This window comes from Terrapene carolina, unplaced genomic scaffold (assembly GCF_002925995.2).
Source record: "Terrapene carolina triunguis isolate 2854851 unplaced genomic scaffold, T_m_triunguis-2.0 Scaffold22, whole genome shotgun sequence".
NCBI classification, from domain to species: domain Eukaryota; kingdom Metazoa; phylum Chordata; order Testudines; family Emydidae; genus Terrapene; species Terrapene triunguis.
This window is the reverse complement of record NW_020664373.1, coordinates 5,781,812-5,797,667: the sequence shown is the minus strand read 5'-3', so window position 1 is coordinate 5,797,667 and position 15,856 is coordinate 5,781,812. Positions and strand designations below refer to the sequence as shown.

General features: G+C 41.7%; 1 protein-coding gene across 2 annotated transcripts in view; it reads right to left on the bottom strand.

The window, feature by feature from the left end:
* Positions 1-15,856, bottom strand: part of LOC112114875 (H(+)/Cl(-) exchange transporter 4) — a 34,009-nt gene that overhangs the window by 678 nt on the left and 17,475 nt on the right. For both annotated transcript variants that reach the window (XM_024211794.2, XM_024211795.2), the window contains 4 exons: positions 15,309-15,854; positions 11,999-12,185; positions 9,265-9,663; positions 1,574-1,790 (listed from right to left, as the gene is read on the bottom strand). In XM_024211794.2, coding sequence (XP_024067562.1) covers positions 1,574-1,790; positions 9,265-9,663; positions 11,999-12,185; positions 15,309-15,854 — 1,349 coding nt within the window. The remainder of the gene's footprint in view (positions 1-1,573; positions 1,791-9,264; positions 9,664-11,998; positions 12,186-15,308; positions 15,855-15,856) is intronic.

The window sequence follows — 15,856 nt, the reverse complement described above, 5'->3', positions numbered from 1 at the left end:
CCACCTAATGATAACCACCAAGACAATAAAAACCATGTCCATTATAAAAATGAAGTGCTCTGATTCTCTTTACCTCCTTTTGTGGAGAAGCTATTCCACTCTGTGTTCAAGTGAGAACTGTAATTAATGCAACACCATTTTGTTTGAGAAAATAATTAAATTCTATCAGAATAAAATTCACTTTCAAGCAGAGGGCCACCAGCACAAGATCTAGGCAACACAAAACCACTTAAACCATCTAATCAGGGGCTAAGTGGGGCCTATGACTTGTCCTGGCATTCTGCACAAGGGTGAATTTCAGCTTGTGTGTTCTTTTTAAAAATTCTGGTGCCCTTATTTTCACGGCATAGTGCCTTACTCCCATTGACTTTAATGGAACTTAACAAGAAGTGACCATCCAACAGGAGTGAGAGTTTTGGAATCTGCCCCTTATTAAGCTATAACCAGCAACGCAAGTGCTGGTTGTGAGACATTTTTAATATCCAATATCTCACGACTCCTCGGGGGCCAGAATACCTCCCCATGCTACAAAGCATTCCTTTCCAACTCTTGAAAATAGTTAGATACTGGACTTTGGAACCCCATCATTCTTAGCACCATTTGCCTTTCAATTCAGTTGTAAAATAATATTTGTGGCTGATGCTTCAAGAACCGCTAGAGGTAGAAACCAAAACCAAAAGGTTCCAAGCCCGAGTGCCTAATAGTAGGCACCTAAACCCATATTCCAAATCAGAGGCCCTATTTTCACAGTTGTTGAGCACCCAGAACAGAAAATGACAGTGGATACTCAGCGCCTGTGAAAAGCAAGCAGGTTTTATTTAGGTGCCAAAACAATAGGCATCCAAATTTATCAGGAATTGGGCCACTATATTTTTCTGTTTATTCCAGTCACTAAAGCCCAAGCTAGACTGTCTCTCCAAAAGGTTTTAAAACCAGTTTGAGCTGTTAGGAAAATTTCCCCAGTGCAGACAAAACTGTTGTTTCACACTTTTGATTCAGTTTCTGTTCCTGATCATTTTTTGTCATCTGTCTCTCGTGGAGTTTTAACTCACTTTCCCTTGCTGTCAGACAAAACTGAGCAGATTTATTTTCCTCAGTTGTTATCCACATCATGCTTTTCATGAGCACTTCAGCCTGGCTGGAAGCCTAGGGACAAGCAAACCCTTTGCAAACAGTGATATTTTGCCAACTCTTGCTTAAAAACAAATGATTGTATCTGTATTTTATTGTCCCTTATCTTAGATATGGCACCTAAATTACAATACACTACAGAGAAGGGAACATGGTCTGAGTGTGAGCTCAATGGCAACCAATATATCTTTGCTTCTAATTCTAGCTCTGCCACTGATTTTTTTCTGTTGCCTTGGGCAGCCACTTGACCTGTCTACCTTAGTTTTAGAGAAAATAATAATACTTACCCAGCTGACTTCATAGGCTGTTGAGAGTTAGTTACTGTTTAGAAATTCCTTTGAATAGCAAAAGTGCTATATTTATTACAGCTACAGCAAAGCTGGTGTGGCACTTTCCTTCCCTTTAAGTACTTAATCTTATTGGTTCATCTATATATACCTACCCACTGCGTGTGACAAGACATTGTCTGAGTCCAAGTTTCCGAAAGATGTCTACCACAGTCTCCATTGGCGTGTGGTCAGTTACTGTGAAAGGGCTCAAATTGAGAATGCGCCGTAGCTTCAATGGGTGAGGGCTGTTGGCTGGGAGCTCTGGTGGATCTTCAGTGAAATACATGATAGAATTGCTCACCACCCCATCCTGACGCTGTCTTGCGTTCTCTGGAGGACAAAGAAATCAGGCACATGGCAGACCTACTTGGAAATGAATGGTTACATTTGCTTTTAATATGCCAAGGTATCAGAACATGGGATTACAGAGCAAATCACTTGCATTTCACAGGGTCACCACAGTAATTCAAAGAATCCTACCCCAAATCAAATATAAAGACAGTTCCTGTCCCTTTTATTTTGCTTAGCATATCTTTACCAACATGCTATTTCTTGTGTTGGGATGTTAATTGTCATCATTTTCCTTAAATTCAAATGTTTTACACTATTGGTTTTAGCAGGTAACACAATGCAGTTGTTGTATGAAATTCACCCAGGGTGTCGAGGTATGGAAGACCTCCCAAGACAATGGAAATGTGGAACTTCTGCTGTACATGTGCACCTGGATTTGGACATTGTGACTTCTACACCACCACAGAGGGGCAGTCTGTGGGCATGTTTACTCGGTCTGTACACTGATCCCATTCAGGGTGTGTGTAAGAGAGACAGCCATTATTTCAGGATTGCTGAACCACCACATGCCTTGCCCACAGCTTGGGGGGCAGATTCTGTCTCCTGAACCTCTGGATACTTCCTCATATAAAACTTGTTTACCTAGGCTTCATGTTGGAAGGAGGCGTGGTTGCCTTTAAGGAAAAGGAGCAATAGTGAGGGGGAAAGTGCTGAGCTAAATGAATTTGATCACCTCAGTTTTCTCAACTGTGCATATTTGCCCATGTTCCAAATCAAAACCTCTCACTGGCACCTTGATCAAGCTGTGAAGTGAAGTTTACTCCTGGCTTTTATGACTATTATTACAAGCCTGTCACTTAACGTATAGCCCTAGTCATTTGCTTTACAGTTATTGTTAAAGTGGAAACGGCTGGTTTTCTTTGCACTTTTCTCTTCACTGGCTGTTCGTTTGTACTCTGCAATGTATGGTGCTAACAACAGATGAAGTGAAATCTCAAGAATGATGATAGACACCTCCCTTCTCCCTAATATAAACATCTTTTTTTTAAAAAAAAGAAATCATAGCTAATTCTAACCATTTTCCTTTTTGATTGATTCAGGTTGCTTCTGTTCCTGAGAGGCACAGGGAATTGGAGACAGTCAGTGAAAATATATATATTCTTGGAGCTCATTTCCATCAATCAAAGTGCAGAAACCTGCTCTGTGACTTGTAATGTGCAGACAGTAATGATTTCCAACACATTCCTGCTGCATTATTTTTCTCTTAAAGATCATTTTGTTGTAATATCACTGGAATCAGAACAGCTCCAGTTCACACCTAATATTACTGTGTCATGTGACTTTCAACCTTCTCACCCCATATATTACATATACCCCCGCAATTTACAGGAATGATGCTAATCTTGTCTTTTCTTGTCTTGATTTATACATCTGACTTTCAAAAGTGAATGTACCTGCACAGGTCTTTGATATAGTAAGCTATGGGTTTACATCATCTAGCTGAAGGTGGTTCATTTAGTCTGACCTAGGTCAAGAAATGTTCCTCACATAAAGAACCATGAATAAATCAGCTAGTTATTTTCACTCCTTTATCTACACAGGAAGCAACAGACAATGACATTTTGGTAACTATTTTTCCAAAAGTTCTACTCCCCCCAAAATGACAATGACACTGGACAACACTGATAAGCCCAAGCCATTATTTTACTCCTGGAAGTAAAATTTGTGTCTCTAGAGACAATGCTTTTGCAAATGATACATTAACATTGGTCTAAATTCAGTAGTACCATAAATAGGGTAAAATTTATACATAGGGTATGAATGGGTTGGGAAGTTAGAGACGTGATAAAATATAGTAATTGCACAGATATATTTCAGTCAGTGAGTGTGCAAAACTTAGTCCAAGGAGCAAAGCGGCACCAAAGGAAGGGTGACTATATTTGCTGACTCCACTGAACCAGAGTAATCCACAGAAGACGACTCCTGTCAGATTTAAAGGTGAATTAGTCCCTGCAGATATGGAAATGGCCTCTCGGATCCAAGTTACCCACATGAGCTTCAAATCCCAGCTTGTCTAACCTAAGTTCCCATACTGAGGATTTCTCTGTAGTGGAAAAGTGCATGGAGTTAGCCAACCTGTTAGTTATCTTGTTTGAACTAATATGGCGTTCAACATTGTTTGCCCTGGTCCACAAGAATGGTTTAAAAACTTATTAGCTAGTCATGTCTAGTCACAGGTAATGCAAAATCAATGTGATTACATCATTTTTTATTAAAAGTGTGCATTTGTCTCCTTAGCTAGACAGACCTCCATTTGCCTCTCCTTCATCTTTTGCTACCAGAAGAGAAGCACTATTTCTTCAGGGTCTAGCTACACTGGAGAAATGCATCTGTGACATTGCACTCTATATGATTTTATTAAAATATGCTAATGAGTGTGAATATAATGTAACAGGAATATGCTTCATGCAAAAGGTCTCTTGTAAGGTATCATTACAAATCTTATAATCTACTGAGTGTGGTCATCCTATTTGTATAAATGTATCACTCTTGTATGAAACTAGAAATATAAAATATAACTCTGAGGTCCTATTGTAGTTATGCAAAGTGTGGGCCATTAATGGTGGTTTGGAATCTTAATGGCTCCCATCAACCAGGACAATTGATTGTGGATGGCTCTGTTTACTTGTAGGCCCTCCTCTGCCACCAGAATCCTCACTTGGAGGCTCAGTTCTCTCGCCAGCCTTATTCACATGCAGCCTAGCAGAATTAGTAAGACATCACATGCTCAAATGCCAACAGTATGCAGATGACATACAGCTCTATCTATCCTTCATACTGTCATTAAGTTAGCTCAGTAATTGGCTGAGATCAGTTCATGGACAAAGAACATCTGGTTGAAGTTAAATCTGAGGAAGACTGAGGTTATGTTGGTTGGCAGAGGAGTTTGCAGCCACAGTGAAGTCTCCTGTGGTTGACAAAACACACCTACAATTGGTTAAGCCAGTCTGTAGTTTAGGGGAGGGATAGCTCAGTGGTTTGAGCATTGGCCTGCTAAACCCAGGGTTGAGAGTTCAATCCTTGAGGGGGCCGCTTAGGGATCTGGGGCAAAATCAGTACTTGGTCCTGCTAGTGAAGGCAGGGGGCTGGACTCAATGACCTTTCGGGGTCCCTTCCAGTTCTATGAGATAATATTAGGAGTGTTCTTGGATGTTGACTGACATTAAGCTGTCACATAAGTAGTGTTCACAATTATCTTCTACAGCCGGCAAGAAGACTCCATCCAATCCTGCTGGCTGAAGACCTGGCCTAAGTAATATGTACTTTTGTTACTTCCAAATGGATTTCAGCAATGCAATATTCCTGGTATACAACCATAAGTCCTCAGTATAGAACACAGCAACACATCCCTTCAGTACCATGGGCCACCATGAACTCATGCAACCAGTCCTCTGCTCACTACACTAAATTCCCATTGAACACTGATTTATGTTCACGATCTCTAGTCTTACCCTCAAAGTGCTCATGGGCCCAGGTTACTTAAAAAAACAATGACAACAAAAAACAATCTGTCTGTAGCTCCAGAACGTGAATCACCACCACAAACCTCACCACCTTCCCTTCCAAGTGCAAGGTGCAATTCTTCAGCCTTGCCTTCACTAATAGGCAGACATGGCACAGCGTATATACATAAAAATATGGAAAAATAAAATAAAATTAATAAAAAATTTCAGAAAACATGCAATTTTTTCCCTGTCCGAAGAGATAAATAAGGAGAAAAGACACGCATGATGCTTGTTATAGCACTTCATGCCCCCTGGAAGGCTCTCCTATAGCATGGTGCAGGGCATGAATAGAATAGAATCCTTTTGAGCTAGAAAATTTAAATCAGGATTTTGATTTATAAAAGACACATATTAAATCATATAGAATCACCATGTACCACGAAAATTAACAAGCGAGACCGTTTATTGCAAAACTGGTGTAATATGAGATCAGAATCAGTCATATGGTTTCCAAACAGTTGCTGTTACTCCCCACTGCAGCCCACTCTCCGCAGAAATGGTGGGAAGCAGTCGCGGATAGCCCACTACTCCTGGATGTTTTAAGAAAGCTTATCTATGAAGAAATGTTCTTTGATTTTTAATTCTTGACTCTGCCCCAGGCCTATTAGAAGAGATTTTAATTAGAGCACCCCGGAAACCACACATTTTTTCCTGTGGAAAATTTGGATTTCACATAAACCATTTTCTGAGAGGAAAATATTTCAGTTGAAAAATGTGGGCCAGCTTTAATTTTTAATTAACTCTGCCCTAGTAATAAAAAGCGTAGAGACAGGACCACACATCCATGTGCCTCCCCGCGAACAAACCAGCCTTGTTGCCATTTAGCATCATCATCAAAAAGTATAATTCTCAGCTTTTTATACCCATTTCAGATGGTGTCTGATCTCTCTACATTTAAATTAACAGGCCTGATCCTTTCCTGTTTGCAGCTTTGCTGGTCACTGATATTGGTGTGACATTAGTGCAACGGGCCTGCAATCCAGCATGGCAACTCGCTGCACACTCACTGCATGACAACATACGGTACAAGACAGACAAGGGTCAGGCCCAGTGTATCTAATTTGTATTTTCAAGTTCTCACAAGGGAATTTAGGGAGTTGGGGATGGGCAGCACCTTAAAACTAGTTAGAAAGAAAGTGATATAAAACTGCAAACTCCGTACATTTTATAAAAAGTACCAACTCTTAGTCTTTATATCTTTTGTCAACTCTCAAACACTGGTTTATTTTGCCCTTCTGACCCTGCCATAGGGTGTGTCTTTTGTATCTGCCAGAGGAAGTGACAACCTGGAGGTAAAACAAAGATTTAAAGGGACAAAGTCACAATTGTTGGCTTAATTATCCTGTAAATGACTTAATAATTGTCTCATATTGAAGTTATTACTTTGAGGATTCCTTCCTTGTGATTTTGTAGGGGGTAGGGAGGAGGAGGGGTGGTGGTGGGGCTATTGAGTTGATGCTATTCAAAAAAGCAGATTCCCTTGAACTACTTGGTTGTCTTTTACAGTTAGATGAGCCAGGTGCCTTGTAGTTTGAGGTGTGTGCACTTCCCTATTTTTGATAATTGCAAAACTAGTCTGAATTCACAAATAGGGTTGCCAGGCATCTGGTTTTTGACTGGAATGCCCAGTAGAAAAGAGACCCTGGCAGCTCTGGTCAGCACCAGAGCTGTTAAAAGTCCGGTCGGTGGCACAGCGGGGGCCCGGGGCTAAGGCAGGCTCCCTGCCTGTCCTAGCTCTGCGCTGCTCCCAGAAGTGGCTGCTAGATCCCTGTGACACCTAGGTGCATGGGTGGCAGGGAGCCTCTGCGCGCTGCCCCCACCCCCAGTGCCAACTCCACAGCTCCCATTGGCCAGGAGCTGTGACCAATGGGAGCTGTGGGGGTGGTGCCTGCGGACGCGAGGGCAGCACAGAGCCTCCCTGGCCACCCATGTGCCGAGGGACTGCAGGGACCTGGCAGCCACTTCCTGGGAGCTGTGGTAAGTGCCGCTGGGACCCCACACCTCCCACATCCCAACCCCCTGCCCCAGCCCAGAGTCCCCTCCCACACCCAAACTCCCTCCAGGAGCCCACACCCCTCCCTCAACACCGTGCCCCAGCGCTGAGCTCTCTCCTGCAACCCAAACCCCTCATCCCCGGCTCCACCCCAGAGCCCTCACTCCCCTTCATACCCCAACTCCCTGCCCCAGCCCAGAGCCCTCTCCTGCACCCAAGCCCCTAATCCCTGGCCCCATCCCAGAGCCCACACCCCCAGCCAGAGCCTTCACCCCCCCACACACCCCAACTCCCCTCCCTAGCCCGAAGCCCCCTCCTTCACCCCAAACCCTTCATCCCCAGCCCCACCCTAGAGTCTGCACCCCCAGCCAGAGTCTGAACCTCTTCCTACACTCCGAACCCCTGGGCCCCAGCCTGGAGCCCCCTCCTGCACCCCAACCTCTCATTTCTGGCCCCACCCAGAGCCTGCACCCTCACCCAGAGCTCATCCCTTCCCCCGCACCCTAGCCCCCTGCCCCAGCCTGGAGCCCTCTTCTGCACCCCAAACCCCTCATCCCCAGTCCCACCCCAGAGCCCGCACCCCTAGCCATAGTTCTCACCCCCATCCCCAGTCCCCTGCCCCAGCCTGGTGAAAGTGAGTTGGGGGGCGGAGAGCGAGCGACAGAGGGAGGGGGATGGAGCGAGCGGTGGCAGGGCCTTGGAGAAGGGGCAGGGGAAGGGCAGGGCCTCAGGGAAGAGCGGGGCAGGCGTGTTTGGTTTTGTGTGATTAGAAAGTTGGCAATCCTATTCGCAAGCCATTTAAACCACTCACCTCTCAGTCATGCAGTTAAAAACAAACATACTTGTAGCTTAAGGGAAGGCTGCAATATGTATTATAGCTAGAAACTGGGCTCTAAAATTCTTCTCTCATCTGCTCTTTAACACTCACTCCCTATGCAGAACATGAATCCAATAACTTTTGAGTCTATGGCACTCTGTTAAACCGACAATGATGAAGTGGATTCCAAAGTAGGCACAAAGAGTTTTTCCATCCCTTGTGCTTAACATATATAATATGACACCAATTATCAGTTTTGGAGGAAGGGAGATGGGAAATCAAATTATAGATGGACACCTGATGGGAACAAGTAATTTAGTTTTTAGGTCTAATTTTACTTAGGGGTAGATCCACAAAGGGACAAATTGAGAGGGAAGGCTCTGAGAAAGTAGGTATTACAAAGCTCAGCATTGCAACACTTGCTTCCCTTTGTAAATCTAGGCTTTAGGTAGTATCCTTTTAAGTAGAGCAGCTTAAAATGTGAAGAGTACATGGTTTACAGAGCAATTTTTACTTCATGAAAAAGTCCCTGTAAGCAGGAAAGGCGGTCACCAAAATAGCTGTTATTTTCTATTTATAGATTTTATTTTCCAAAGAACTCAGGAGCTTCCCCTCCTCCACTCATCTGAAAATCATACCACTGATCTTTCAGGTCACCAAGATCTGCAAGATTTAAATGCTTACAAATTAGAATAACTATGATGTGATAACAGAAACTAACACAGTGTGGCCCCAGCACTTTGCAAGTTGTTATGTAGTGGCTGAGGTTCACAGATATCTTCGGACTTTTACTGCTGAGAGTGACAAAAGATTTGGTTGGAGACTAGAGATGCTACTGACCATGGTCTGATTTGACTTTCACCAATTTGAAACTGGTTTAACTCCAACGGCTTCAACAGAGTTCAGATTTACCTCAGCATAACGGAGTGCGGAATTAAACCCCAGAGGTTGGCTGAAGGTATGTTGTAGTGGGGAGGTTGCTTGGCATGGTTCTTATAAAGAAGGGTAGAAACAGCCTTCCACATCCTTTGGAGTAAACATTCAGTTTTGTTCTTACTTACCTATTTGTACATGCTTCACAGTATCACTAATACCCTTTACATTCCCATTAAAATCTATATTGTACTCTTTACTCACTTATTGCAAGAATCAGTTCCCGTCTCTGTGCAAAACCAATGAGACGCTCCGAGTCTTTGGAAACCACCACCGGAAAGCCATTGTAATCGGTCTCTTTGATTAATGTCTCCACATCTTCCACTGTCATACTATCCTGTGTCAGAACGGAGAGTGGAGGCTCACCACGCCTAGGCCTCATGACATCTGTTGCTAGTGTTCGGTGTGTGAACTCGTCCTTAGCATCCAGAAATGGGTAACCATTCAAGTGGATGTGTGCCTCATAGATCCCTTCTTTCCCAAAGGCATCTGCTACCCACTTGCTTGTCACAGCTGCAGCCATTAGAGGTACAATATACTCCAAGCCTCCAGTTAACTCAAACATAATAACCACCAGGGAGACAGTCATTCTGGTAACTCCACCTGCCAAGAAAAAAATCATTCAGGTTCCCCCCTAAAAAAAAACAACAACAAAAATCTATAAATGTATCAACTCTTCTGGCTTTCTAGTATCTTATATTCATAAAGGCATGAAATTATTCAAACCCCTCACTGTGTGTCGTTCACTGAAAGTACAGGTTTCCATTTCATCTGCTGTAATTTTGAACAGAAAAGGTTACAGTGACATGCTCAACCCAAATTTATTAGCATGTGAAAAGCAGATAATTACGGACTCTGGTACCTGCGTGCTTGGAGATTACCTTAATTAAATAATCTGGCACAACAGCAAGCACACACATGTCTGAACTATACTTGATACATGACATACCAAAACTGGATTGGGGTCAATCTAAACTACTAGGCCCGTATTTCTGGGAAAATCAGTGCTAAAGTGCAGACATGTTTAATTTCATTATTGACTTCTTCATTTATATACAATTGATTATATTGAAGGTTTAATTTGAAAACATACTTGATTAAGGATTACACTCAAAGAAAAAGAAGCATTAAGGGAACTGTATTAAACATAGCACGCTCCTCGATCAACCTCTGTAAATTGCTTGTCATAATGTAAGCAGCTTCCATGAAATGTGTTTTTGTAGCTTGGTTGTGATGCCCTCTGTATATAAATCAGTTCTAGCATCAACATTCTTCACTGTAGTTTCTGTGTGTCATTTTATAATTAATCTGTTTACTGCTGCATTTTACATTACAATATATAAAGAATCATAATCACAGTATAACAATTGTATACGTTTCTCCAGGTAATATGTCAGAAAGATAATTGTGATAATTTGATATTCTTAGATCTCCAAATACAATGCCATTGTTTAGATTGGAGAAATAAGAAAATAGGTTATTAAAAGTTGTTTTTATATAATTGCATGGGTAATGCTATGCAGTTACAATTATTACATAGCTGTTTGTGGCTGTAAAAACAGAATAGGATTGCCTGCTAATGGATGCACAGTAAAGAACTTTTCTTTAATATAAAAGCAAAATGTCTACACTGATCAATTTTGTTTTGGAATGCTAAAGAAAAGAATAAAAAAGGACAACTGAGGCTGGTTTACTATTTCTGACATTAGGTTCCTACCATGACTGGTGTCACAAATGATCCTACTTATCTGCCAGTGCTCCTCTGGATGCAGCTTTCATTGGAAGCCTACTGAATTACACTAAGGCCTGGTCTACACTTAAAATTTGCTGGCATAGCTATGAACATAGGAGTGTGAAAAATCATACCCTAACTGACATATCCAGGCCAGCAAAACTGCTAGACGAAGTTCAACTGGCACAGGATTCCTTTTGCCAGAACAGCTTATTTTGTTCAGAGCGCTTGTATAAGCTATATCGGCAAAAGCACTCTTTTGCTTGTACAAGATACATCTACACAAGAAAGCTTCGTTGTAGACAAGGCCCAATTCTGTGATATATGTCCATTACTGCATAGTCCAAATACCAAGCAGCAGTGGAAATTATGTAAGATACAGGTCAAGTAAAAAATGAAAGAAGAAATAACATGCTTGGAATTGATGTTTTCACATTTCCTTTCCATGTACAACTTGGCATTTGATGTACGAGATTTAGTTTATATCACTGGGCTCGCTTTAACAATTAGCATTTAGGACTGAATGGCAGTTCAATTGAAGTTAATAGCAAAATTCACATTGAATTCAAAGGAACCAGGCTTTGAACCTATAATCAGAGATGAAAGACTGAATATAGCCTGTGTGATTAGTAATGGGATACAGACCTTTCACTTCCAGATCAATTATTTCAATTTGGGCAAAATTTGTAGTGACCAAAGATGGCTTTCCTTGGCTCAATAGTGGAATATTTTAAATCAGTGGGTAATTACAGTGGAAATCACAGCCATCGCAAATGAGCAAGCCTCTTGGAAGAGTTTTCCTGCTCTTTATAAAAAAGAAAACTCATGTTCTTTTTATAACTCTCTCCCCACTCACCCCCATATTGTTTGCAATTGACATCCTTTTTGGCAGATTCAACAGAGAAGACTAAGTGTAACTGGGCAGGGACAACTAACTACCCCCTCTCCTCTAGACCACGTTTAAAGTACACCGATGGGGCAATGTAAGGAAGAGTTCAGTGCTACTGCCTGTGCAGTGCCTGATCGTATAATTTGTTTCCAGGATTGTCAGAGTGGCAAACTTGCATGCTTCCATGAGCATGAAATTCTCTTAACAATTTAAAAAACCCACAGTACATCTGGAAAACATCTTGTAGCACACACACACACACACACACACACACACACACACACACACACACAAATAAAGACCGCCACTTACTGTACCTAAACATGCTGCAGCTCCCACCATAGCATAAAGCCCTGGGGTGACACAATCCGCTCCGGGTCTACACCAGTTCCTGAAGATGATCCAGTCATGATGGTGGTAGGCCAGCTGCTCTACTCCAATTCCAACCATTCTACCAGCCATGGCTCCCACAGCCATGCTGGGAATAAAGAGGCCTGAAGGGATCTTAAATGAAATACAGACAAGTGATCATTTTGACCAAAAGGTCTCAGCTATGCATGTAAGACATATAGTAATAGAATACCAACATCCCTTATCGGAGCCAGTGCCAGACCCCACAACTCTCCGGAAATCTTAGTGGATCTTCTCCTTGGTCTGAGATGGTCCTCTGCAATGACTGGAAGTATACAGGTACTTAAAAAGTAATATATAATTTAAATACATGCTTATCTATTTGACCTAATCCTAGTTCCTGAATTCACACCAACTTTATTTCTCAGTATTGGTATGAGCAATCTTCTTTTTTAGATTCAAAATTTGCACATTGCATAGTTTTAATTTCTCCTCTTCTGAAGGCGTAGCTTTTTGTGTGTCATAAGTTTGAAAAGTATAGGCTTAACTGTAAATAGCACCTAGAAATGAACCTCTACCATATGGGATACTTTAAAACTTTATTACTGCTGTTCACCTTTATTTACTTTATTAAATATCAGTGTAATTTAGATTGGATTTTAAATTAAACACCAAACAGCATACACATTGAAATGAGGAATCTGATGCTCATAGATGAAATGAGGTAGATCGTTTCTTCATCTGAATTTGCTATACACCTTCCAGGAAGCATTATGAATCAATGCCTTGCTGTCTGTTGTACAGTCAAGTCACAAGGCACTAAGCAATACTACAGAAAAGAAGAAATGAGAGAACCAATCGCTCTAGCTTGGCTAAGTCACTTTTCTGTAAAATATCAAGCATGTCTTTCAGGTAGGAGAGAGATTTATTGGTGGGGAAGAAATTGTTTGGTAGCCAATTATAAATTCTGTAGGGTTTTAAAAATATCTTTTTAATTCTGAAAATGAAGTTAGAGCTGGAGAAAAGTGCCAAAGCCTGGAGGCTGAAATCCTCTCTCTACCCAGAGGAAAGGTATGGCACTGGTAGCAGCAGTGCTAGTTTCCCCAGTGTTCTCATTCCTGTTCAGGTACGACCTTCTCTAGAGAGTGTTAAGCCTCTTTGCCTGTTCTCTCCTCGGGTTCTCTGCTGACACTGCCAATTGATGCTGGTGTCCACTAAAGCAGTGCTTCTCAAAGCTGGTCGGCTGCTTGTCCAAGGAAAGCCCCTGGCGGGCCGGGCCAGTTTGTTTACCTGCTGCATCCAGCACATCCCTCAGCCCGCGCCGCTTCCCGCAGCCCCTATTGGCCTGGAGCGGCGAACCGGCGGACCCGGCTGGTAAACAAACCGACCCGGACCGCCAGGGGCTTTCCCTAAACAAGCAGCGACTGGTCTTTGAGAAGCACTGCACTAAAGAACTGTACTGAGAACTTTTAGCTACTGAACAGCCATAAGGATAACTTTGTGCCAGTATCAACCTCAGCCACATCTGAACTTGAGACTTCATCAGTGAAAGGCGTCACCATCCTATTTCAAATCCTCCTCCAGTTCCATCAAGTTATATTAAATCCACAGGAGTCTAAGAACACTTAACTTGGACTCTGTTTGTTCCTACAACTCAGGAAATCTACTAAAATTGAGAGATAGTGTTAATAATATTTTAATCATTAAATGGCTTTTTATTATTAACAATATCCCCAGTGTAAGAAAACCCATGTTTCTTGACTGAGATTATCCTATTATTATTTCCAAAGACAATTACAGAGTGAAACCTTATAAAACAAACTAACTGAGTTAAATCTAGTAAGAGTAGCACCATAAGGAGAACCCCAAGTTTGAGCATCACATGGAAAAAATACTAGGCCTTTTAGGCTATGGATCCTCAGTTCAAGCTTATTTTGCAAGATAGACTTTAATGGGTTTTAGCTTAGCATATGGCACTGATACCATATTAAAGTGGGTGGCTCAGCAGAACTTGATTCATTCTGCTATAGACAGGTCCTAAATTAGACACGGATAAAATAGCAGTTGGTTAGGTTAGCAAAATAATCACACTGTTGGGTTTATTTCAATAGTTTCGTTTTTTGGAATAAAACCATCAATATATTCATGTGAATGCGAGCTACTAGTTTATACAGACAAACGTATGTTTAGAAATGGGCCCCATCACCAACCGTGTAGCTACAACTTGCCTCTGCCCATTTTGTGTAGTTTGGGCTTGGATAAAATGGAATCTGGACCACAAAACCCCTGTTTGTTTGGAGTGGGGGGTTTTAAACCAAAATAACCCTTGATTGCTCTAGGTTAACATTTAAACAGCACCTTTTTTCTTTTAGCCATTTGGTCTGATGTACAGAACTCTATTTCCCCTTTCTTTCTAAAAAGCAAAATTTGACAAACACAATGAGGGAAAAAAATAAAACAAACCAATAAAACCTGCACTGGTGGAATATTACAGCTGAGCTTTTATTTAAAATTTTGCACATTTGCATAATCTCGTGAGCTTTTAAATGTAATAAATAGTCAGTAAATTCAAACTTATGGCTCCCACAATCAGTGCAACTTGGCTACACTGCACTATACTGAGACAAAAATTCAACAACATATACAGCAACATAAAATATTCCATATTTCCAAGGGAGCTGAAGTGGGAATCAACTTCAGTTGAAGTGGGAATCAAGCTGAATTGACTTACTGGCAAAAGTGAATTTAAATGCTCAAGTACAATATCTTTTTTTTAAACCAAGAAAAATCAAAGAAACCTAGAAGATACAACAAGGGTGCTCATTCCAATACTGTCTTTTTTGTATCTAATGCAAGTTGATGAGAAGCAGGGGAAGCGAGTCATACAAAAATAGATAGCATGCTACAGCTAAATTGAGTTACTCTGTATATTACAATGAAATACAAACACTGAATGAAAGACACGAGATGGTTATGTGATAGCATCTTACAATTCACCCCTGACACCATGAGTGTCTGTGGAACTCTTGCTAATTTCTGAATCTTTAGATGAATCTGTTGCCATCAAAGCAGAATCCTAATTAAGCCTTAATTTTCTAATGCCTTGTGCTTCAGAATTTGCATGTTCTGATACACATCCCTGGTATTATGCCAGATGTATGTAACCTGAACATGACACTCTAAGCTCTAATATTAACCAGGTCTTGTCATGCAAAAGTCTAGCTTCAACACGCAATATGGATTGTAGCTGTGAACTTTACACACCCTCCAACTTACCTTCATGCCAAAAGTAAATATTGTGATGATAATTTTAAAAATCAGAGCCAGGGCCAGCTGCCACATTGCAGTGTAGACTCCGAAGCCAGCAGGTCTGTCAGGGATGTCATCTACAGGCCTGGTCATGTTTGGGTCATTAATATAGTCACAGAGTTGTGAGGACTCCAAAGCACCACAGTCATTGAAAAGCTCAGAGATCAGCTCACTGGTGCTCCTCCGGGTGTATGGATTAGGATAGGCGATGATGGCAGTGATAGCAGTTACCACAATGACCTCTAGGACTGGATACTTCCCAAGCCTGGTTGTTTTGCGCCTCCTGCACCATGCAATGTTGCAACGGATAAAGAGCGTCCCCCACAGACCTCCAAAGACCCCAAGCAGAATGAATGGGAAAAGTTCAGCCATATACCAGGGGGTGTGGTACTCCACATAAAAAAGAACCAGTCGGCTGTTTCCAAACGGATTGATGGACCTCAGAGTAAAGGCAGCCACAAGAGCAGCAAAAAATGACCTCCAGAGGGTTTTCAGGGGAAAATAATAACTAACCT